A 23,220-nucleotide genomic window follows, 5' to 3' on the forward strand; every position below is an offset into this window, starting at 1 on the left:
TAATACTGCTCTGTATGTATAAGAATATAACTACTATAATACTGCTCTGTATGTATAAGAATATAACTACTATAATACTGCTCATATGTACAAGAATATAACTACTATAATACTGCCCCTATGTACAAGAATATAACTACTATAATACTGCCCCTATGTACAAGAATATAACTACTATAATACTGCCTCTATGTACAAGAATATAACTACTATAATACTGCCCCCTATGTACAAGAATATAACTACTATAATACTGCCCCTATGTACAAGAAAATAACTACTATAATACTGCCCCTATGTACAAGAATATAACTACTATAATACTGCCCCTATGTACAAGAATATAACTGCTATAATACTGCCCCTATGTACAAGAATATAACTGCTATAATACTGCCCCTGTGTATGAGAACACATAGGCAGTACCGTCTCATCAGCCTTACTTCTCGGTCCAGTACAGCAGGGTGTAGTTGGTCGGGAGTCCAGTATCAGGCCCGGGTTTCCACCAGCAGGAGAAGGTTTCCTTCTCGTAGGACCGGCAGTAGCTGACGCTCGGTTCTCCGGGTGGGGAGTGCGCTGTAAGGAATATGGGTGAATGGAGTCACTATATTTCGGGATTGCTCACTTGCATTATCCTATGGGGCATTGCCAATAGGACTCAAGAGAAAACTGGTCTCCATAAAGAGAATTGGGCCCCCCCCAGTACCCTTCCCCCCTCAGCTCTGAAGTACCTGTTTAACCCCTTAGATGCCCCTTTCAGGAAAAGCAGCTCCATCGATTAACCCTTTAATGCTGTATTTGCTGGCTAGATACCATGACAGCCAGGGGCTTACCAAACGCCCCCAGGACCCCCGTGAGTGTCATGTGACACCGAAAAACAATGATAATGCGGAATTCTATGTATTTCAGATCATTATCTTAGACAAAAAAGTCAAAATTAATTTTAATGACCTTTCTGAAAAAAAGTTTCTTTGCACCAAGGAAACTAAAGTAACGCCTCGCGTTTTCTTATTAAAGGCGTTTTCCAGTTTCACCAAACTTTTTCGCGCAAGTTCGGTTAGATGTTAAAAAAACCCAAATTGAGCTTTATTTGCCCTCCCCAGGTCCAGGACGGGGTCCCTAGGTCCAGCATGGGGATCTCCAGATAGAACACGGGGGATCTCTAGATAGAACACGGGGATCTATAGAACACGGGGGATCTCTAGATAGAACACGGGGGATCTATAGAACACAGGGGATCTCCAGGTCCAGCACTAGGGGATCTCCAAGTCCGGCACTAGGGGATCTCCAGGTCCGGCACTAGGGGATCTCCAGGTCCGGCACTAGGGGATCTCCAGGTCCGGCACTAGGGGATCTCCAGGTCCGGCACTAGGGGATCTCCAGGTCCGGCACTAGGGGATCTCCAGGTCCGGCACTAGGGGATCTCCAGGTCCGGCACTAGGGGATCTCCAGGTCCGGCACTAGGGGATCTCCAGGTCCGGCACTAGGGGATCTCCAGGTCCGGCACTAGGGGATCTCCAGGTCCGGCACTAGGGGATCTCCAGGTCCGGCACTAGGGGATCTCCAGGTCCGGCACTAGGGGATCTCCAGGTCCGGCACTAGGGGATCTCCAGGTCCGGCACTAGGGGATCTCCAGGTCCGGCACTAGGGGATCTCCAGGTCCGGCACTAGGGGATCTCCAGGTCCGGCACTAGGGGATCTCCAGGTCCGGCACTAGGGGATCTCCAGGTCCGGCACTAGGGGATCTCCAGGTCCGGCACTAGGGGATCTCCAGGTCCAGCACTAGGGGATCTCCAGGTCCAGCACGGGGAATTTCTCCAGGTCCAGCACGGGGAATTTCTCCAGGTCCAGCACGGGGAATGTCTCCAGGTCCAGCACGGGGAATGTCTCCAGGTCCAGCGCGGGGAATGTCTCCAGGTCCAGCACGGGGAATGTCTCCAGGTCCAGCACGGGGAATGTCTCCAGGTCCTGCACGAGGAATGTCTCCAGCTCCAGCACGGGGAATGTTTCCAGGTCCAGCACGGGGAATGTCTCCAGGTCCAGCACGGGGAATGTCTCCAGGTCCAGCACGGGGAATGTCTCCAGGTCCAGCACGGGGAATGTCTCCAGGTCCAGCACGGGGAATGTCTCCAGGTCCAGCACGGGGAATGTCTCCAGGTCCAGCACGGGGAATGTCTCCAGGTCCAGCACGGGGAATGTCTCCAGGTCCAGCACGGGGAATGTCTCCAGGTCAAGCACGGGGAATGTCTCCAGGTCCAGCACGGGGAATGTTTCCAGGTCCAGCACGGGCAATGTCCAGGTCCAGCACGGGGAATGTCTCCAGGTCCAGCACGGGGAATGTCTCCAGGTCCAGCACGGGAAATGTCTCCAGGTCCAGCACGGGAATTGTCTCCAGGTCCAGCATGGGAAATGTCTCCAGGTCCAGCACGGGGAATGTCTCCAGGTCAAGCACGGGGAATGTCTCCAGGTCCAGCACGGGGAATGTCTCCAGGTCCAGCATGGGGAATGTCTCCAGGTCCAGCACGGTGAAAGTCCAGGTCCAGCACGGGGAAGGTCCAGGTCCAGCACGGGGAAGGTCCAGGTCCAGCACGGGGAAGGTCCAGGTCCAGCACGGGGAAGGTCCAGGTCCAGCACGGGGAATGTCCAGGTCCAGCACAGGGAATGTCCAGGTCCAGCACAGGGAATGTCCAGGTCCAGCACCGGGAATGTCTAGGTCCAGCACCGGGAATGTCTAGGTCCAGCACGGAGAATGTCTTCAGCTCCAGCACGGGGAATGTCTCCAGGTCCAGCACGGGGAATGTCTAGGTCCAGCACGGGGAATGTCTAGGTCCAGCACGGGGAATGTCACCAGGTCCAGCACAGGGAATGTCTCCAGGTCCAGCACGGGGAATGTCTCCAGGTCCAGCACGGGGAATGTCCAGCTACAGAACAGGGAATGTCCAGCTCCAGAACGGGGAATGTCCAGGTCCAGCACGGGGAATGTCCAGGACTAGCCCTGTGTCTCTGCAGCTGCCCTGATCTCGGTTGTTGGGCTGCAGTGGTGATCTTTAGTAAACAGTGCTGCAGCCAATCACTGAGCTCAGTAGCTCTACTATTGTAGATGGCACAAGCTGCTGAGCTCAGTGATTGTCTGCAGCTCTGTCTTTGCTGCAGATTAACAAAAGACTGAGGCAGCTGTGGACCTGAGGAGGGCAAGTAAAGCTCAGTTTCTTTCAAAAATTGAATAAAACTTAATCATTAAATTATAAATCCTCAGAATAATGCGAAATGTAGAATTCAATCCCCAGAAAAAAAGCCCTTATACGGCTACACCGAAGGAAAAGTAAAAAAAGGTATGAAGTTTGGTCTTTAAGGGGTAAAGAAGGATGATTGAAAAAAAAGTTTTTCACATTTTTTTCCTAAGTACTTACCATTCAAAACTGTTGCCATAATTAAAAGGGGAACCAACAGGGTACAGACCACCTCCTGCAGCATTTTGGATGCCGGTTTTAAGTCTTGATCAAAACGGGATGATTAAGGATTCACTGAAAGAGAAAAACGTAAAAATATATTTATAAAAAAAAAGTTTAAATGTTAAACGTAAAATTAAACTTTAAATTCAGGTGTAATACCACAACCGACCTACAGATGTCACTGTTGTAACCAATATCTATTATCAATATATAAAAAACCCCATGGAAACAGTGACCTCTAGTGGTAAGTGGTAATAAAAAAAAAAAAAAAAAAAAAAGAAAACACCAACAATAGGGTTTTCCGGCAGGGAAGCCTCATTCTGCTGCCTGTACATCCCCTATGGGAACACCTGTGAAGTAATTGGGCGTATTTTACCCATGTAGCATCACTGGAACGTATCTAGTCCAGCAGATGTGTGCCCTTCATTTATCTCTATGATTGGAAATCTCTCAGCAGGCTTGTTTTTGTAACTCCCATTGAAATGAATGGAGAGATGCACAAAACTGCAGGGCAATTACTATATCCAATCCCTACCACATATGAAAAATGTTTATATCCACTTATGAGCCACTTCTAATATTTTCCCCATCTCCTGAACTAATCATTCATTCTAAAAAACAGTCACAATCGATCTTTGTCAAAACAAGATACACTGCAGATTATAACTGCCTATAGAAGTCTATGGAGAGGGGAGGAGCAGGGAGAGAGATTTGTACTGTTACTTTATAGTAAGTGTCTTATGTCACCGGATTCATAGCTTTAATACTCAGGACTGCTGTATAATGACCTCAATGCTGCTGCTTTCTAGTAAGTGTGTTATCTCACCAACACACTGCAGTCACAGCTATACTGCTCAGAACTACTTTATAATATGCTGCATGCTGATGCTTTCTAGAAAGAGTTTTATCTCACCAAGGAACTGAATTCACAGCTACAATAGTAATCACTGCTGTATCATGTCTTCCATACTGCTGCTTTATAGTATACGTTTTATGTCATCAGTATGCTGGATTCACAGCTACACTGCTCAGAACTATGCTGCTGCTTTCTAGTAATTGTTTTATCTCACCAAGGTGCTGGATACACATCTGCACTGCTCATTACTGCTCTAACACTTCTTCCAGGCTACTGCTCCTGTCTCATGAGTTTAGTTTTTATCTCACCAAGGTGCTGGATTCACAGCTACACTGCTCAGCACTGCTGTGACATGCCTTCCATGCTGCTGCTTTATAGTAAGCATTTTATCTCACTGGGATGCTGGATTCACAGCTTCCATGCTGCTGCTACTTTTCCAAGTTTTTTTTTTTTTTATTTCATCAAAGTGCTGGATTCACAGTTACACTGCTCAGTACTGCTGCATAATGATATCCATGCTGCTGCTACTTTCTAGTGTTTTATTTCACCGGGGTGCTGGATTCACAGCTACACTGCTCAGTACTTTGTATAATGTCCTCCATGCTGCTGCTTTCTTATAAGTGTTCTATGTCACCCCAGAGCTACACTGCTCAGTACTGATATATAATGTCCTCCATGCTGCTGCTTTCTAGTAAGTGTTTTATGTCACCCATATTTACACTGCTCAATACTGATATATAATGTCCTCCATGCTGCTGCTTTCTAGTAAGTGTTTTATGTCACCCATATTTACACTGCTCAGTACTGATATATAATGTCCTCCATGCTGCTGCTTTCTAGTAAGTGTTTTATGTCACCCATATTTACACTGCTCAATACTGATATATAATGTCCTCCATGCTGCTGCTTTCTAGTAAGTGTTTTATGTCACCCATATTTACACTGTTCAGTACTGATATATAATGTCCTCCATGCTGCTGCTTTCTAGTAAGTGTTTTATGTCACCCATATTTACACTGCTCAGTACTGATATATAATGTTCTCCATGCTGCTTTCTAGTAAGTGTTTTATCTCACCAAGGTGCTGGATACACATCTGCACTGCTCATTACTGCTCTAACACTTCTTCCAGGCTACTGCTCCTGTCTCATGAGTTTAGTTTTTATCTCACCAAGGTGCTGGATTCACAGCTACACTGCTCAGCACTGCTGTGACATGCCTTCCATGCTGCTGCTTTATAGTAAGCATTTTATCTCACTGGGATGCTGGATTCACAGCTTCCATGCTGCTGCTACTTTTCCAAGTTTTTTTTTTTATTTCATCAAAGTGCTGGATTCACAGTTACACTGCTCAGTACTGCTGCATAATGATATCCATGCTGCTGCTACTTTCTAGTGTTTTATTTCACCGGGGTGCTGGATTCACAGCTACACTGCTCAGTACTTTGTATAATGTCCTCCATGCTGCTGCTTTCTTATAAGTGTTCTATGTCACCCCAGAGCTACACTGCTCAGTACTGATATATAATGTCCTCCATGCTGCTGCTTTCTAGTAAGTGTATTATGTCACCCATATTTACACTGCTCAGTACTGATATATAATGTCCTCCATGCTGCTGCTTTCTAGTAAGTGTTTTAGCTCACCCATATTTACACTGCTCAGTACTGATATATAATGTTCTCCATGCTGCTGCTTTCTAGTAAGTGTTTTATGTCACCCATATTTACACTGCTCAGTACTGATATATAATGTCCTCCATGCTGCTGCTTTCTAGTAAGTGTTTTATGTCACCCATATTTACACTGTTCAGTACTGATATATAATGTCCTCCATGCTGCTGCTTTCTAGTAAGTGTTTTATGTCACCCATATTTACACTGCTCAGTACTGATATATAATGTCCTCCATGCTGCTGCTTTCTAGTAAGTGTTTTAGCTCACCCATATTTACACTGCTCAGTACTGATATATAATGTCCTCCATGCTGCTGCTTTCTAGTAAGTGTTTTAGCTCACCCATATTTACACTGCTCAGTACTGATATATAATGTTCTCCATGCTGCTGCTTTCTAGTAAGTGTTTTATGTCACCCATATTTACACTGCTCAGTACTGATATATAATGTTCTCCATGCTGCTGCTTTCTAGTGTTTTAGTTCACCCATATTTACACTGCTCAGTACTGATATATAATGTCCTCCATGCTGCTGCTTTCTAGTAAGTGTTTTAGTTCACCCATATTTACACTGCTCAGTACTGATATATAATGTTCTCCATGCTGCTGCTTTCTAGTAAGTGTTTTATGTCACCCATATTTACACTGCTCAGTACTGATATATAATGTCCTCCATGCTGCTGCTTTCTAGTAAGTGTTTTAGCTCACCCATATTTACACTGCTCAGTACTGATATATAATGTCCTCCATGCTGCTGCTTTCTAGTAAGTGTTTTATGTCACCCATATTTACACTGCTCAGTACTGATATATAATGTCCTCCATGCTGCTGCTTTCTAGTAAGCGTTTTAGCTCACCCATATTTACACTGCTCAGTACTGATATATAATGTCCTCCATGCTGCTGCTTTCTAGTAAGTGTTTTAGCTCACCCATATTTACACTGCTCAGTACTGATATATAATGTTCTCCATGCTGCTGCTTTCTAGTAAGTGTTTTATGTCACCCATATTTACACTGCTCAGTACTGATATATAATGTCCTCCATGCTGCTGCTTTCTAGTAAGTGTTTTAGCTCACCCATATTTACACTGCTCAGTACTGATATATAATGTCCTCCATGCTGCTGCTTTCTAGTAAGTGTTTTATCTCACCCATATTTACACTGCTCAGTACTGATATATAATGTCCTCCATGCTGCTGCTTTCTAGTAAGTGTTTTAGTTCACCCATATTTACACTGCTCAGTACTGATATATAATGTTCTCCATGCTGCTGCTTTCTAGTAAGTGTTTTATGTCACCCATATTTACACTGCTCAGTACTGATATATAATGTCCTCCATGCTGCTGCTTTCTAGTAAGTGTTTTAGCTCACCCATATTTACACTGCTCAGTACTGATATATAATGTCCTCCATGCTGCTGCTTTCTAGTAAGTGTTTTATGTCACCCATATTTACACTGCTCAGTACTGATATATAATGTCCTCCATGCTGCTGCTTTCTAGTAAGCGTTTTAGCTCACCCATATTTACACTGCTCAGTACTGATATATAATGTCCTCCATGCTGCTGCTTTCTAGTAAGTGTTTTAGCTCACCCATATTTACACTGCTCAGTACTGATATATAATGTCCTCCATGCTGCTGCTTTCTAGTAAGTGTTTTATGTCACCCATATTTACACTGCTCAGTACTGATATATAATGTCCTCTATGCTGCTGCTGCTACTTCTGAACATGAGCTGCATAGAGGCAGGAGTGCAGGAATCCCTCATCTGTGTGAGCTGTATATGGGAGACATCAGAGCAGTTAGTCTCTACCCACTAGCTCAGAGGTGACTGAAGACTAAAGATAAAGGCCACAGAGGGGAAATTTCATTAAAAAAATGCAGACAATGTGTTATTCCTCGTACACATGTAGGACAGTTTCTTCTTGTGAAACGTCAGGATTAAGATTCTTCATCACAGATCTATCTATACCGGGAAAACCCAAAGCATGATTGTGCAATCAGCATAAAGGAACGGAATGTGCTCAGTGTCATTCATCCAATGCATAAGAAAACAATATGTGCCCTATACTGTTACTGTTCCTTTAAAAAAAAACAATTGGTTCTGGAAACTACAAAGAAAAGAATCTGTCATTTCTGACAGCGCAAAGTAAAATAATCGATGGCGTCATCCCGAGAATGTTCTCCCGTAACAGGACCGGGTCTTATCAAACCCCCTGCCCTAACCCCAGCCAAAAACACAGCATGGCACAAACATGGCGCAATCATTAACCCCATAGGGGGCCGTCTGGCTTCGTGCATTCGTTCCATCGACGATCTGCAGCCATACAAGGACTGGCGCTTCTGGGACAAGTCGTCTCTTTTAATTGCATCCTTCTGGGTGTAACGTATCGTTCCACTTTTCTATTTTTGGGATGTGGGAAACAACAGCAATTCCGACATTGTTTTCTGAGCGTTGTGTTTTCCTTGTACATATATTAGATATATTACATGTGGGTATAAAGTTTAGTTTCTACAATGCCAATGACTGATCTTCACTGAAGAGCGGCAGGTGAGGGGTTAATCAAATGAAATGTGGGTCCAAGTGATAGAGCATAAGTGGTGCAAAATGGTGCATATTTATGGGAAAGGGCTGCAGTACCCCTCATAACCACTACGCGGTGTAGAGAGTCGGTCTGATGCTAGACACTACAAGCAGTATAAATAGAAGGGTAGACAGACAAACCGAGATCATTAGCCAGGAGGTAATGTATAAGGTTCAGGGAGCAGACAGATGTGGTCAGGAAGAGGTCCGAGGTCAGAAGCTGGGAAATAATATAAGCTTCAGGGAGCAGACAGATGTGGTCAGGAATAGGTCCGAGGTCAGAAGCCAGGAGGTAAAGTATAAGGTTCAGGGAGAAAACAGAGAAGTGGTCAGGAAGAGGTCCGAGGTCAGAAGCCGGGAAATAACATAAGCTTCAGGGAGCAGACAGAGACATGGTCAGGAAGAGGTCCAAGACCAGAAGCTGGGAGGTAACGTATAAGGTTCACGGAGCAGACAGACGTAGTCAGGAAGATGTCTGAGGTCAGAAGCCAGGAGGTAATGTATAAGGTTCATGGAGCAGACAGAGACGTGGTCAGGAAGAGGTCAGAGGTCAGAAGCCAAGATCAGAACACTTACACCAGACAGGAGCCAAGAGCACACTGAGCAAACAGGAAGTACAACTGCCAAAGTTCAGACAGAGCAAGCCCAGTAAAGAAACAGAGCAATCACCAGGAACGAGGCACATCTGTGAAGGCACCTCCCAAAACCAGTGTCGATCCTAGTGTTGAAAGACACCTGCCAGCAAGTGCACATGACACATAGCAGAGCATTTTCAAATGCAAAATGCTCCGCGTAGCGGAGCCGTGACAAAAGAATTCCAAATGCAAAATGCTCCGAACAGCGGAACCGTGACAGCTGGTTCCCTTCTTACGCACCATGGCCCCAGTAATCATCCGATTGTAACAGAGCCAGCAGTTCTACCCATGTCCATCTGATATTGATGTCCTAGCATAAAGAGGAGTCCAAGAAAACCCTTTTAATGCAATAGATAAAGCTCAAAATGTCATTTTAAAGGAACTTTTGACAAGTGATGGATTATATCCTAACAATCTTTGTTGTATCAGGACTGTCCTATAAGTCACAGTCACCACTGAGCCACAAAAGGAACCATCTAACAGTATGCAAAAGCCATGATCGTTACTGTTGATGGCATCAGAAGGGTTAATCGCATTGCTCAAATACCATATCCCCATACTATATCGGTAATGCAATGTTAAATGATTTGTTGCTGCGTAGCCAAATACTTAAACATATCTATTATCCAGTAACAGTTGAGAAAAAGCTTATTTTTGAGCATTTTTTGCTCCTGCCATTGACAACAATGGTAGAAAATTCTGTTGTGAACACCAGGGGGCAGCATTGCACCAGTCAATGCTACAAAAACTATTCACACAGAGCACATATATGTAAATAAAGTTAAGCCGGATTACAGCAGAGTTTCCATTTTACACATTGGGAGCTTTGTTTACACGGGCGCAGGTGAAAACATCCCGTCTTACAATCACCTCACTATTGTAGAGCTGAAATCACAGGGCTTTACTTTCTTTCTACACCCAGAACAGCGCAGAACCAACAAGGGGCCCATAGGAAGAAGGGAATCTAGTTTAGGCTAATACCTCAAGGTCACGTCCCCAAACTGTCATAGATGAAGGTTTGCAAAATAGGAGCCCTCAATGTTGTATGTAATCACCTGCACATAACGTCCCTATGATGAAGCCGAACAATACCACTTAAGGTATCAAAACACTTCCTGAACTATTTAGATACAGAAATAGTAAGAGTGTTGGTACATACCAAACAGCTATTCCATATAGCTGCCGGAAGACTGTGCAATATATATATATATATATATATATATATATATATATATATATATATATATATATATATATATATATACATATACACATATATATATATTTGTGCTGTAATTAAAATTTGCAGATTATTGGGAACCGCCATGGGGTCATTAGAAAGCCCATCATGACAATATATTAATTTTATATACTAAAAACAAAATCACTGAATTGTATAGCAATATGGACCTACACAGTAAATAGTGCATAGATACAATGGGGGTCAGTCATGATGGCCCAAATAAAGAAGGGAATCTTGTTTAGTATAGTCTATACCTCAGCGTAATTCCTTCAATATGTCCTAGACAGGAGGTAGCAAAACAAGGGGCTATCTCTGCAGTATGAAAGAATCTGGAATTAGTTTATCTATGATTAAGCCAATCAATTCCAAACAGGAAGTGTTTTTATGAGGACATAGGCGTAAAGGAGCTACTAGATTTGACTTCAAGCATTAAAAAGGTAAAGTATCGTAAAAATTCCTCAACCATCTGGACAGTGAAATAGTGAGAACATTACTATTTCATCTAGCTTCCAGCAGAGTGTGCCATATGGATATGTACTGTATACTGGTAATTATGAACTGAAAACTATTGGGAACCACCATGGGGTCATTAGAAAGCCCATGACAATATATGAATTTTACATACTAAAGACGAAACCACTGAACTGTATAACAATGTGAACCTACATAGTAAAGGGGGTATAAATGCAATACGCGTCATTGATGCATGGCTCAAATAAAAGAAGGGAATTTTGTTTACTCAAGTCTATAATTCAGGGTAATTCCCCCAATATGTCGTAGACAGGGGCTTGTAAAACAAGGGCTATGTCTGCAGTATGAAAAAAATCTGAACTTAGTTTGCATATGATAAAGCCAATCAATTCCAAACAGGAAGAGTTTTAATGAGGATAGAGATGAAAAAGAGCTACTGTACTGGATTTGACTTCTAGCATTAAAAAGGTAAAAACTATCATACAAATTCCTCAACCATCTGGACAGTGAAATTCATTATCACAGTGAGAACATTGCAATCTGATGTAGCTTCCAGTAGACTATGCCATATGGAAATGTAGAAGGATGTACTGGTAATTATCTGAAAACTATTGGGCACCGCTATGGGGTCAGTAATAAGGCCACGTTCATGTTTTAGTAGTATATTACTTATATGTAGTGCAGAGAAACCCATTTGAAATGATCTACACAGTCAAGGAGGTATCTATATAATAGGATAGACCCACAAAAAAAAAAGAGAATCTATTTCAGGCTAGCTTATACCTCAGGGACATGACTAACAATCTGTTCTAGATCAGGGTTTGCAAACAGGGATCCCTCTACGCTCTGTGTACACAACTGCACATTGAGAAAGCAAAACAAGACCAGACAGACATTAAGTATTGTCATGTGAAAATATGAGTTAAGGAGCTACATGCCTGGAAGTCAAGCAATGAAAGAATTGTGAGGAAAGCTATCAGAGAACATACTAAGCCATCTGGATAGTGAAATATTGATTATATTGGGTGTATATAATGCCGCTTTTTCACATATCTGCTGGGAGGCTGTGCCATATGGAAATGTAGTGATATTATGTGTGGTAATTCAGATTAGCAGAGTATTGGGCACCGCTATGGGGTCTGCACTTAGCCCATGTAAATGTTTTTTTCAATATATTACACACTAAGGACAAATTCACTGAACAAGATGATAATGTGGACTCACACAATCAAGAAGACGTCTATACCATAGAGGTAGACACGTATGGCCCATAAGAAGGAAATCTAGTTTAGGCTGGTGTATACCTAAAGCTTCTCATACATATTTGACTAATGTCAGCTGCACCCACCGATATAAATGGATTCTGCGCACTGTAGCAGCTCTGGTTTATAAAGGGCATTATGCCCACCCACTATCATATCCACATGTCCTAATAATGTATACATGTCTGGCAAACCCTTTAAGTCCTATATATAGTACAGGAAATATAGAAACCAGTGACACCCATTGGCTCCCTGCAATAGGGAGGCAGCTTTTTTACACCCTGCAATAGGAAAATAAAAACTGATACAATGTATCATGTAATGTGCATCTTTCCGCCAGACCTATCAATAAAGAAAACAATATGGCTGTTTTCTCTGGAGTGCTCCTTTAAGAACAGGAATTGCTGAGTGTGCACACTTTATACACAGTTGGAGGTATGTGAATACTTTGCAGATTTTTCCCTGTACAATTGATTTAACAACTACACCCATCATACGTCACTTAATAATGTAGGCGGCCGACATTACAAACACATTCATTATCACAGGGCTGAGCGGTGATGAAGGAGAACAAAAACAATCCATGTAACCGCAGCAGACTATAGGGACAGGTAGATTACAGAGCCGTGTTTGTTAGGAGCAGGTTCTAAGACAGCTGTCAGATGCAGCAGAGCCGAGGTTGTCAGATGTAGATTGCAGTAGAGCTGTCAGATGCAGCAGAGCCGAGGTTGTCAGATGTAGATTGCAGTAGAGCTGTCAGATGCAGCAGAGCCGAGGTTGTCAGATGTAGATTGCAGTAGAGCTGTCAGATGCAGCAGAGCTGAGTTTGTTAGATGTAAGTTGTAGTAAAGCATTTATCAGATGCAGCAGAGCTGAGCTTGTCAAATATAAGTGGTAGCAGAGCATTTGTCAAACTCAGCTCTGCTGCATTTGACAACTTTACTACAACCTAAATCTGACAAATGTAAATGGCAGTAGTGCACTTGTCAGATGCAGCAGAGCTGATATTGTCAGATGTCGTTTTTAGTAGAGCTGTCAGATGCAGCAGAGCTGAGTTTGCCAGATATAAGTGATAGTAGAACAGTAGTCAGATGCAGCAGAGCTGAAGTTGTCAGATAGTTTGTAGTAGAGTTGTCCAATGCAGCAGAGCTGAGTTTGTTAGATGCAAGTGGTAGTAGAGCATTAGCCAGATGCAGCAGAGCTAAGGCTGTCAGATGTAAGTGGTAGCAGAGCATTAGTCAGATGTAGCAGAGCCGAGCCGAGCTTGTCAGATGAAGATTGTAGTAGAGTAGTCCAATGCAGTAGAGCGGAGTTTGTCAGATGTAAGTGGTAGTAGAGCATTAGTCAGATGCAGTAGAGCTGAGGTTGTCAGATATAAATAGTAGTAGAGCATTAGTCAGATGCAGCAGAGCTGAGGTTGTCAGATATAAATGGTAGCAGAGCATTAGGCAGATGCAGCAGAGCTGAGGTTGTCAGATATAAATCGTAGTAGAGCGTTAGTCTGATGCAGCAGAGCTGAGGTTGTCAGATATAAATGGTAGCAGAGCATTAGGCAGATGCAGCAGAGCTGAGGTTGTCAGATATAAATCGTAGTAGAGCGTTAGTCTGATGCAGCAGAGCTGAGGTTGTCAGATATAAATGGTAGTAGAGCATTAGTCAGATGCAGCAGAGTTGAGGTTGTCAGATATAAATGGTAGTAGAGCATTAGTCAGATGCAGCAGAGTTGAGGTTGTCAGATATAAATGGTAGTAGAGCATTAGTCAGATGCAGCAGAGTTGAGGTTGTCAGATATAAATGGTAGTAGAGCATTAGTCAGATGCAGCAGAGTTGAGGTTGTCAGATATAAGTGGTAGTAGAGCGTTACTCTGATGTAGCAGAGCTGAGGTTATCAGAAGTGGTAGTAGAGCATTAGGCAGATTTAGCAAGGCCGCAGTTGTCAGATTTAGGTTGTAGTAGAGTTGTCAGATACAGTAGAGCCGAGTTTGACAAATGCTCTACTACCGCTTACATCTGACAAACTGCGCTGGTGCATGCGATAACTCTACTATCATCTGCATCTGACAACCTCAGCTCTGCTGTATCTGACAAATACTTTACTACCACCTATATCTGACACATGTAGGTTGTAGCAGTGCTGTCACATACAGAGTTCTACTTGTCGGGTGTAGGTGGCACAGAGCTGAGTTTGTCAGATGTAGGAAAACAACTATATGCAGCAGAGAAGAATTAGTTTTTTTTATAGGAGGAGTCTGATGCAGCAGAGCTGATGATGGCTGTGAGACGATGGCGGATGTAGCAGAGCCAAGTGTGTAATTTAAAAAAAAAAACAAAAAACAACAAAAAAAACCCCTCCTTGTGTATCCTATAAGTGCAGGTCAGAGACCAAACCTGATAGACTGGCAATATGGCCGACACATCTGTATACTGATGACAGCGGAATATACACAACATTATCCATCTCACTTGTCATTTGGCTCAGCAAATTGTAAACATGACAGTTTTACATAGGACTGCACGTAGGTTCATTAACCCAACGTGTATTGCAAAAACCAACAAAACCAAGTCAGCTCTGCTACATCTGGAGACGGTTCAATTACAAGCAGCTGATAATTACATTATAGATGTGAAAATAATCAATAGTGCGGCCGCCCGGGATAAAAACGAAGGGCGCGATTCATCATCCGCGGGGTTTTTTCAGGTCACTTTTCCTTTAATGATTTGTGGTAGTCGTTGACATTTATCTTTTCAAAATTCTTTTAAATCTCTATTTTTTGACAATTGCAATTGATAAATCAGATGAAAACAGCTGGAAAATGCGAATACGTAGAAAATAGAGTAAAAAAAGGCGCAAAGTAAAAGAGGAATTGGGTGCAAATCAAAAGCGGGAGAAAAACTCCAAAAACTAGACAAAAACCCCCCAATAAATCGGGTGCAAAATCTGCTGTAGATTCTGTGCACACTGAGGTTTTTGAAGAGGAGGAATTTTTGGAACAGAAACAGCGGAAAATCCAAATCCTCTTCAAAAATGTCTGATCTTCCTTTCAGTTTTTGCTGAAAAACATCCTTGAAAAACTCAGTGTACACATAGCCAATTTCTGAGTCGGAAACTCAGCAAAAAGACTCTGTGTGAGCACAGACTGAATGTTTTCAGCAGCCATTTAATCGTGATAGAGAAAAGCAGCGAGAGAAAACATCAGCGAGAAAAAACATCAGCGAGAAAAAACATCAGCGAGAAAAAACATCAGCGAGAAAAAACATCAGCGAGAAAAAACATCAGCGAGAAAAAACATCAGCGAGAAAAAACATCAGCGAGAAAAAACATCAGCGAGAAAAAACATCAGCGAGAAAAAAAACAACACAGAGGAAGAAAAACACAGAGGAAGAAAAACACAGAGGAAGAAAAACACAGAGGAAGAAAAACAGCGACAAGGGGGAAAACTTCGACAAGGGGGAAAAACAGCACAGAGGGAGAAAAACAGCCACAAGAGAGAAAAACAGCACAGAGGGAGAAAAACAGCGACAAGGGAGAAAAACAGCGACAAGGGAGAAAAACAGCGACAAGGGAGAAAAACAGCACAGAGGGAGAAAAACAGCACAGAGGGAGAAAAACAGCAACAAGGGAGAAAAACTGCCACAAGAGAGAAAAACAGCAGAGAGGGAGAAAAACAGCCACAAGAGAGAAAAACAGCAGAGAGTGAGAAAAACAGCACAGAGGGAGAAAAACAGCACAGAGGGAGAAAAATAGCACAGAGGGAGAAAAACAGCAGAGAGGGAGAAAAACAGCAGAGAGGGAGAAAAACAGCAGAGAGGGAGAAAAACAGCAGAGAGGGAGAAAAACAGCAGAGAGGGAGAAAAACAGCAGAGAGGGAGAAAAACAGCAGAGAGGGAGAAAAACAGCAGAGAGGGAGAAAAACAGCAGAGAGGGAGAAAAACAGCGACAAGAGAGAAAAACAGCGACAAGGGAGAAAACAGCACAGAGGGAGAAAAACAGCGACAAGGGAGAAAAACAGCGACAAGGGAGAAAAACAGCACAGAGGGAGAAAAACAGCAACAAGGGAGAAAAACAGCAACAAGGGAGAAAAACAGCAGAGAGGGAGAAAAACAGCCACAAGAGAGAAAAACAGCACAGAGGGAGAAAAACAGCACAGAGGGAGAAAAACAGCACAGAGGGAGAAAAACAGCACAGAGGGAGAAAAACAGCACAGAGGGAGAAAAACAGCACAGAGGGAGAAAAACAGCAACAAGGGAGAAAAACAGCCACAAGAGAGAAAAACAGCAGAGAGGGAGAAAAACAGCAGAGAGGGAGAAAAACAGCAGAGAGGGAGAAAAACAGCGACAAGGGAGAAAAACAGCAGAGAGGGAGAAAAACAGCAGAGAGGGAGAAAAACAGCAGAGAGGGAGAAAAAACAGTGACAAGGGAGAAAAACAGCCACAAGAGTGAAAAACAGCAGAGAGAGAGAAAAACAGTAGAGAGGGAGAAAAAAACAGCAGAGAGGGAGAAAAAAACAGCGGCAAGGGAAAGAAAAAGAGAGGCAAGGGAAAGAAAAAGAGCGGCAAGGGAGAAAAACAGCGGCAAGAGAGAAAAACAGCTGAGAGTGAGAAAAACAGCAGAGCGTGACAAAAACAGCAGAGAGTGAGAAAAACAGCACAGAGGGAGAAAAACAGCACAGATGGAGAAAAATAGCACAGAGGGAGAAAAACAGCACAGAGGGAGAAAAACAGCAGAGAGGGAGAAAAACAGCAGAGAGGGAGAAAAACAGCAGAGAGGGAGAAAAACAGCGACAAGGGAGAAAAACAGCGACAAGGGAGAAAACAGCACAGAGGGAGAAAAACAGCGACAAGGGAGAAAAACAGCGACAAGGGAGAAAAACAGCACACAGGGAGAAAAACAGCACACAGGGAGAAAAACAGCGACAAGGGGGAAAAACAGCGACAAGGGGGAAAAACAGCAGAGAGGGAGAAAAACAGCAGAGAGTGAGAAAAACAGCAGAGTGAAAAAAATAGCGACAAGGGAGAAAAACAGCAGAGAGGGAGAAAAACAGAGACAAGGGGGAAAAACAGCAGAGAGGGAGAAAAAACAGCAGAGAGGGAAAAAAACAGCAGAGAGGGAGAAAAAACAGCACAGAGGGAGAAAGATAGCACAGAGGGAAAAAAACAGCGACAAGGGGAAAAACAGCAGAGAGGGAGAAAAAACAGCAGAGAGGGAGAAAAATAGCGACAAGGGAGAAAAACAGCGACAAGGGAGAAAAACAGCGACAAGGGAGAAAAACAGCACAGAGGGAGAAAAACAGCGACAAGGGGGAAAAACAGCAGAGAGGGGGAAAAACAGCAGAGAGGGAGAATAAACAGCAGAGAGGGAAAAAAACAGCAGAGAGGGAGAAAAAACAGCAGAGAGGGAGAAAAATAGCGACAAGGGAGAAAAACAGCGACAAGGGAGAAAAACAGCGACAAGGGAGAAAAACAGCGACAAGGGAGAAAAACAGCGACAAGGGGGAAAAACAGCAGAGAGGGAGAATAAACAGCAGAGAGGGAGAAAAACAGCAGAGAGGGAGAAAAACAGCAGAGAGGGAGAAAAATAGCGACAAGGGAGAAAAACAGCGACAAGGGAGAAAAACAGTGACAAGGGGGAAAAACAGCGACAAGGGGGAAAAACAGCAGAGAATGAGAAAAACAGCGACAAGGGAGAAAAACAGCAGAGTGAGAAAAACAGCAGAGTGAAAAAAATAGCGACAAGGGAGAAAAACAGCAGAGAGTGAGAAAAACAGCAGAGAGTGAGAAAAACAGCAGAGTGAGAAAAAACAGCAGAGTGAGAAAAAACAGCAGAGTGAGAAAAAACAGCAGAGTGAGAAAAACAGCGGCGAGGGAGAAAAACAGCGGCGAGGGAGAAAAACAGCGGCGAGGGAGAAAAACAGCGGCGAGAAAGAAAAAACAGTGGCGAGGATGAAAAAACAGCGGCGAGGATGAAAAAACAGAGGCGAGAGAGAAAAAACAGCAGCGAGAGAGAAAAAACAGCAGCGAGAGAGAAAAAACAGCAGAGGGAGAAAAAAACAGCAGAGGGAGAAAAAAATAGCAGAGGGAGAAAAAAACAGCAGAGAGGGAGAAAAACAGCGACAAGCGAGAAAAACAGCGGCGAGGGAGAAAAAACAGCAGCGAGGGAGAAAAAACAGCAGCGAGGGAGAAAAAAACAGCAGAGAGGGAGAAAAAAAACAGCAGAGAGGGAGAAAAAAACAGCAGAGAGGGAGAAAAAAACAGCAGAGAGGGAGAAAAAAACAGCAGAGAGTGAGAAAAACAGCAGAGAGTGAGAAAAACAGCGGCAAGGGAGAAAAGCAGCGGCGAGGGAGAAAAACAGCAGCAAGGGAGAAAAACAGCGGCAAGGGAGAAAAACAGCGGCAAGGGAGAAAAACAGCGGCAAGGGAGAAAAACAGCGGCAAGGGAGAAAAACAGCGGCAAGGGAGAAAAACAGCGTCAAGGGAGAAAAACAGCGTCAAGGGAGAAAAACAGCGGCAAGGGAGAAAAACAGCGGCAAGGGAGAAAAACAGTGGCAAGGGAGAAAAACAGCGGCAAGGGAGAAAAACAGCCGCAAGGGAGAAAAACAGCAGCAAGGGAGAAAAACAGCGGCAAGGGAGAAAAACAGCGGCAAGGGAGAAAAACAGCGGCAAGGGAGAAAAAGAAGCAGAGAGAAAAAAACAGCAGAGGGGGAAAAAACAGCAGAAAGGGAGAAAACGACAGAGAGGAAGAAAACGACAGAGAGGGAGAAAACGACAGAGAGGGAGAAAACGACAGAGAGGGAGAAAACGACAGAGAGGGAGAAAACGACAGAGAGGGAGAAAACGACAGAGAGGGAGAAAACGACATAAAGAGAACAGCAGACCTGCATGGCCAGAAGAAAAACAATCAGAATAATTTGTTTCTTTTCTGCAGAACATCGCGTTCTCAGGTTTATTTCATTGTTTTGTTTGGTGCAGAAAATCTGCTCCAAGTAACTTTTGAAGTAAAGTGATTTCATGAAAACTGCGCTCACTGAGCATCTACAGACGCCGCTGATCTGTGCGGTTTTTGGTGCTTTTTTCCCCTATACACTTTTATGGAGAGCCTGAAAAATGGATGTAAAAAAAAAAAAAAACGTGATTGTGTTTTTAATGCAAAATTCTCGAATTTCTGCACCAAAAACACGAGTGAAATGCTGCATCAAATATGAAAAAAGGGGAAAAGCAACAATCAGAGAATATCGACATCTGTGTATTTTGGAGCAGAAAAGGAAAATGCAACGTTTTTGTACGTGGGAACACGGCCTGATAATACCAAGGACATGCTGGAAGTTGTAGTGCAGTGAGAAGGGAACGCTTCATCTTCTGTTGATGTTCTTGAAGGGGGAGTCTATACAAACGTAGGAGGGCCGACTGTGCGGCTTTATTTTCTGTTTTTACACAGGACTGCAGTTTTATCTCGGAGAGTACGCCAGCTCTGCTACATCTGTATACGTATATTTTTGATGCTAGTGCTTAAAGGGCCATACACCAAACAAGATCTGCAAACTTGGCACCGTTATGACTGACTGGTATCCAATCAATGGGTAATAGGTTCCTGTACATGCAAAATATGCACCGTGGCAGCGTTATTTGCATTTTGTGCCACATGACAGCCTCAGCACTGCTACATCTGTACAATAAAAGCCAGCAGAGTCACAGTCTGAGCCTAATCCCACGTCTCTGCCTCCTCTCCTTGGCAGAATGCCTCCTCTCCTTGGCACTGGTTCATGTTACTTAATGATTTTTTTCACCTTTCAAGGGTTAACCGGCTTCTACGCCATGAAAGCGAAAACCCCTCGGTGACAGATTGGGGCCGGGGGTCCGGCACTCCCTCCTTGGCATCCAATAAGACAGTCAGCTGACCGGCCTGGAGGTGCAAGGGGCAACAGAGCGCAAGAACTGTGTACCGGTGCTAGACCGCGACTGACCACTGGGTGGCGCCAGAGACGCTGGGATATTCTGCGTTCTGGGCTGCGGCCCGTTAACCCCTTCCTTCCCCCTGCACTCAGGCGCTGTGTGACATATGGTAAATAAGGTAAGATGTAAAGTGGCGCCTAAAGAACGCGCAATAAATGTCTTGTCGCTGCGTAAACCCAAACGGTAATTTTGCACCTCAGTAAATTAAGTGGGATCCCCCCCAAATAAAAAAATAAATAAATCGCCATTGACTATAATTCTGGATGGGATATGATCGAACCTGACCTCGGATCTCTGCCACGTCGCCCTCTGATTGGTGGGTGCATCGCCCTAAATATCGCCCTCAAATACAGACTTCTCTCTGTAATTAGAAGCTGCCCTGGTGCCAGCGAGCGGCGGATCCGGTCTGTTTACATTGCAGCGATGGAACGGCAGATTAGTAATTCTGCAGATTACACTCAGATTAGTTTTATGAGTCGGGGGAACCTAATCCAATCTGGGGGTGCAGGTCTCTAATCCCAATCTCAGTGGTGTAATATGTCAGTAAGAGCTGTAATCCTAATCCTGTGCCAGCAGAACACTAATACTAATTTGGAGCAGCAGACCCTCAAACCTAATCTGGGGGTACAGAACACTAATCCTAATCCAGAGGTGCAGACCCCCCAATCCTAATCTGGAAGTACAGAACACTAATCCTCGTCTGGAGGTGCAGACCCCCGATTCTAATCTGGGAGTACAGAACACTAATCCTAGTCCTTAGGAGCAGACCCCCAATCCTAATCTAGGAGTACAGAACACTAATCCTAGTCTGGAGGTGCAGCCCCAATCCTAATCTGGGGTTAGAGAACACTAATCCTAGTCTGGAGGTGCAAAGCCACAGTGCCTGAAGTTGCAGACCAATATTCATGATTTGGACCAAAAAGTCAACAATCCCAATTTTGTGAATCTAGAGCACACGAGCCGGAACTACTAATCCCGATCTGATGGTGCAGAGCATGAACCATAATCTGAGGCAGAGCTGGTTAATCCCAAGGCACACGGTACAATCTGATGGGGCGAGATATTGATCTGAGGGAGTGAGATACTGATCTCGCTCTGAGGGGGGTGAGATATTGATCTGAGGGGGTGAGATATTAATCTGAGGGGGGTGAATATTGATCTCGATCTAAGTGGGCGAGATATTGATCTGATGGGGCGAAATATTGATCAGAGGGGGCGAAATATCGATCTGAGGGGGCGAGCTATCGATCTGAGGGGGCGAGCTATCGATCTGAGGGGGTGAGCTATCGATCTGAGTGGGTGAGATATCGATCTGAGGGGGAGAGATACTGATCTGAGGGGGAGAGATACTGATCTGAGGGGGAGAGATACTGATCTGAGGGGGAGAGATACTGATCTGAGGGGGTGAGATACTGATCTGAGGGGGTGAGATACTCATCTGAGGGGGTGAGATACTGATCTGAGGGGGTGAGATACTGATCTGAGGGGGTGAGATACTGATCTGAGGGGGTGAGATATTGATCTGAGGGGATGAATATTGATCTGAGGGGGTGAATATTGATATCGATCTGAGGGGGTGGGATATTGATCTGAGGGGGTGAGATATTGATCTGAGGGGGTGGGATATTGATCTGAGGGGGTGGGATATTGATCTGAGGGGGAGAGATACTGATCTGAGGGGGAGAGATACTGATCTGAGGGGGAGAGATACTGATCTGAGGGGGAGAGATACTGATCTGAGGGGGAGAGATACTGATCTGAGGGGGAGAGATACTGATCTGAGGGGGAGAGATACTGATCTGAGGGGGAGAGATATTTATCTCGATCTGATGGGGTGAGATATTGATCTGAGGGGGTGAGATATTGATCTGAGGGGGAGAGATATTGGTCTGAGGGGTGAGATATTGGTCTGAGGGGTGAGATATTGGTCTGAGGGGTGAGATATTGGTCTGAGGGGTGAGATATTGGTCTGAGGGGGTGAGATATTGGTCTGAGGGGGTGAGATATTGGTCTGAGGGGGTGAGATATTGGTCTGAGGGGGTGAGATATTGGTCTGAGGGGGAGAGATATTGGTCTGAGGGGGAGAGATATTGGTCTGAGGGGGTGAGATATTGGTCTGAGGGGGAGAGATATTGGTCTGAGGGGGAGAGATATTGGTCTGAGGGGGAGAGATATTGGTCTGAGGGGGAGAGATATTGGTCTGAGGGGTGAGATATTGGTCTGAGGGGTGAGATGTTGGTCTGAGGGGGAGAGATATTGGTCTGAGGGGGAGAGATATTGGTCTGAGGGGGTGAGATATTGGTCTGAGGGGGAGAGATATTGGTCTGAGGGGGAGAGATACTGATCTGAGGGGGAGAGATACTGATCTGAGGGGGAGAGATACTGATCTGAGGGGGAGAGATACTGATCTGAGGGGGAGAGATACTGATCTGAGGGGGAGAGATATTTATCTCGATCTGATGGGGTGAGATATTGATCTGAGGGGGTGAGATATTGATCTGAGGGGGAGAGATATTGATCTGAGGGGTGAGATATTGGTCTGAGGGGTGAGATGTTGGTCTGAGGGGTGAGATATTGGTCTGAGGGGTGAGATATTGGTCTGAGGGGTGAGATATTGGTCTGAGGGGGTGAGATATTGGTCTGAGGGGGTGAGATATTGGTCTGAGGGGGTGAGATATTGGTCTGAGGGGGAGAGATATTGGTCTGAGGGGGAGAGATATTGGTCTGAGGGGGTGAGATATTGGTCTGAGGGGGAGAGATATTGGTCTGAGGGGGAGAGATATTGGTCTGAGGGGGAGAGATATTGGTCTGAGGGGTGAGATATTGATCTGAGGGGGTGAGATATTGGTCTGAGGCGGTGAGATATTGGTCTGAAGGGCAGAGATATTGGTCTGAGGGGGAGAGATATTGGTCTGAGGGGTGAGATATTGGTCTGAGGGGTGAGATATTGGTCTGAGGGGGTGAGATATTGGTCTGAGGGGGTGAGATATTGGTCTGAGGGGGAGAGATATTGGTCTGAGGGGGAGAGATATTGGTCTGAGGGGGAGAGATATTGGTCTGAGGGGGAGAGATATTGGTCTGAGGGGTGATATATTGG

The 23,220-nt window shown here is 44.4% G+C and overlaps 1 protein-coding gene across 1 annotated transcript in view; it reads right to left on the minus strand.

The window, feature by feature from the left end:
• Positions 1 to 23,220, minus strand: part of PRLR (prolactin receptor) — a 59,079-nt gene that overhangs the window by 32,519 nt on the left and 3,340 nt on the right. Inside the window, exons 2-3 of the mRNA XM_075328470.1 lie at positions 3,411 to 3,524; positions 444 to 576 (exon numbers count right to left, since the gene is read on the minus strand). Of these exons, the coding sequence (XP_075184585.1) occupies positions 444 to 576; positions 3,411 to 3,474 (197 nt within the window). The 5' untranslated portion in view covers positions 3,475 to 3,524. The remainder of the gene's footprint in view (positions 1 to 443; positions 577 to 3,410; positions 3,525 to 23,220) is intronic.

Source organism: Anomaloglossus baeobatrachus, chromosome 1, assembly GCF_048569485.1.
Source record: "Anomaloglossus baeobatrachus isolate aAnoBae1 chromosome 1, aAnoBae1.hap1, whole genome shotgun sequence".
NCBI lineage: Eukaryota > Metazoa > Chordata > Amphibia > Anura > Aromobatidae > Anomaloglossus > Anomaloglossus baeobatrachus.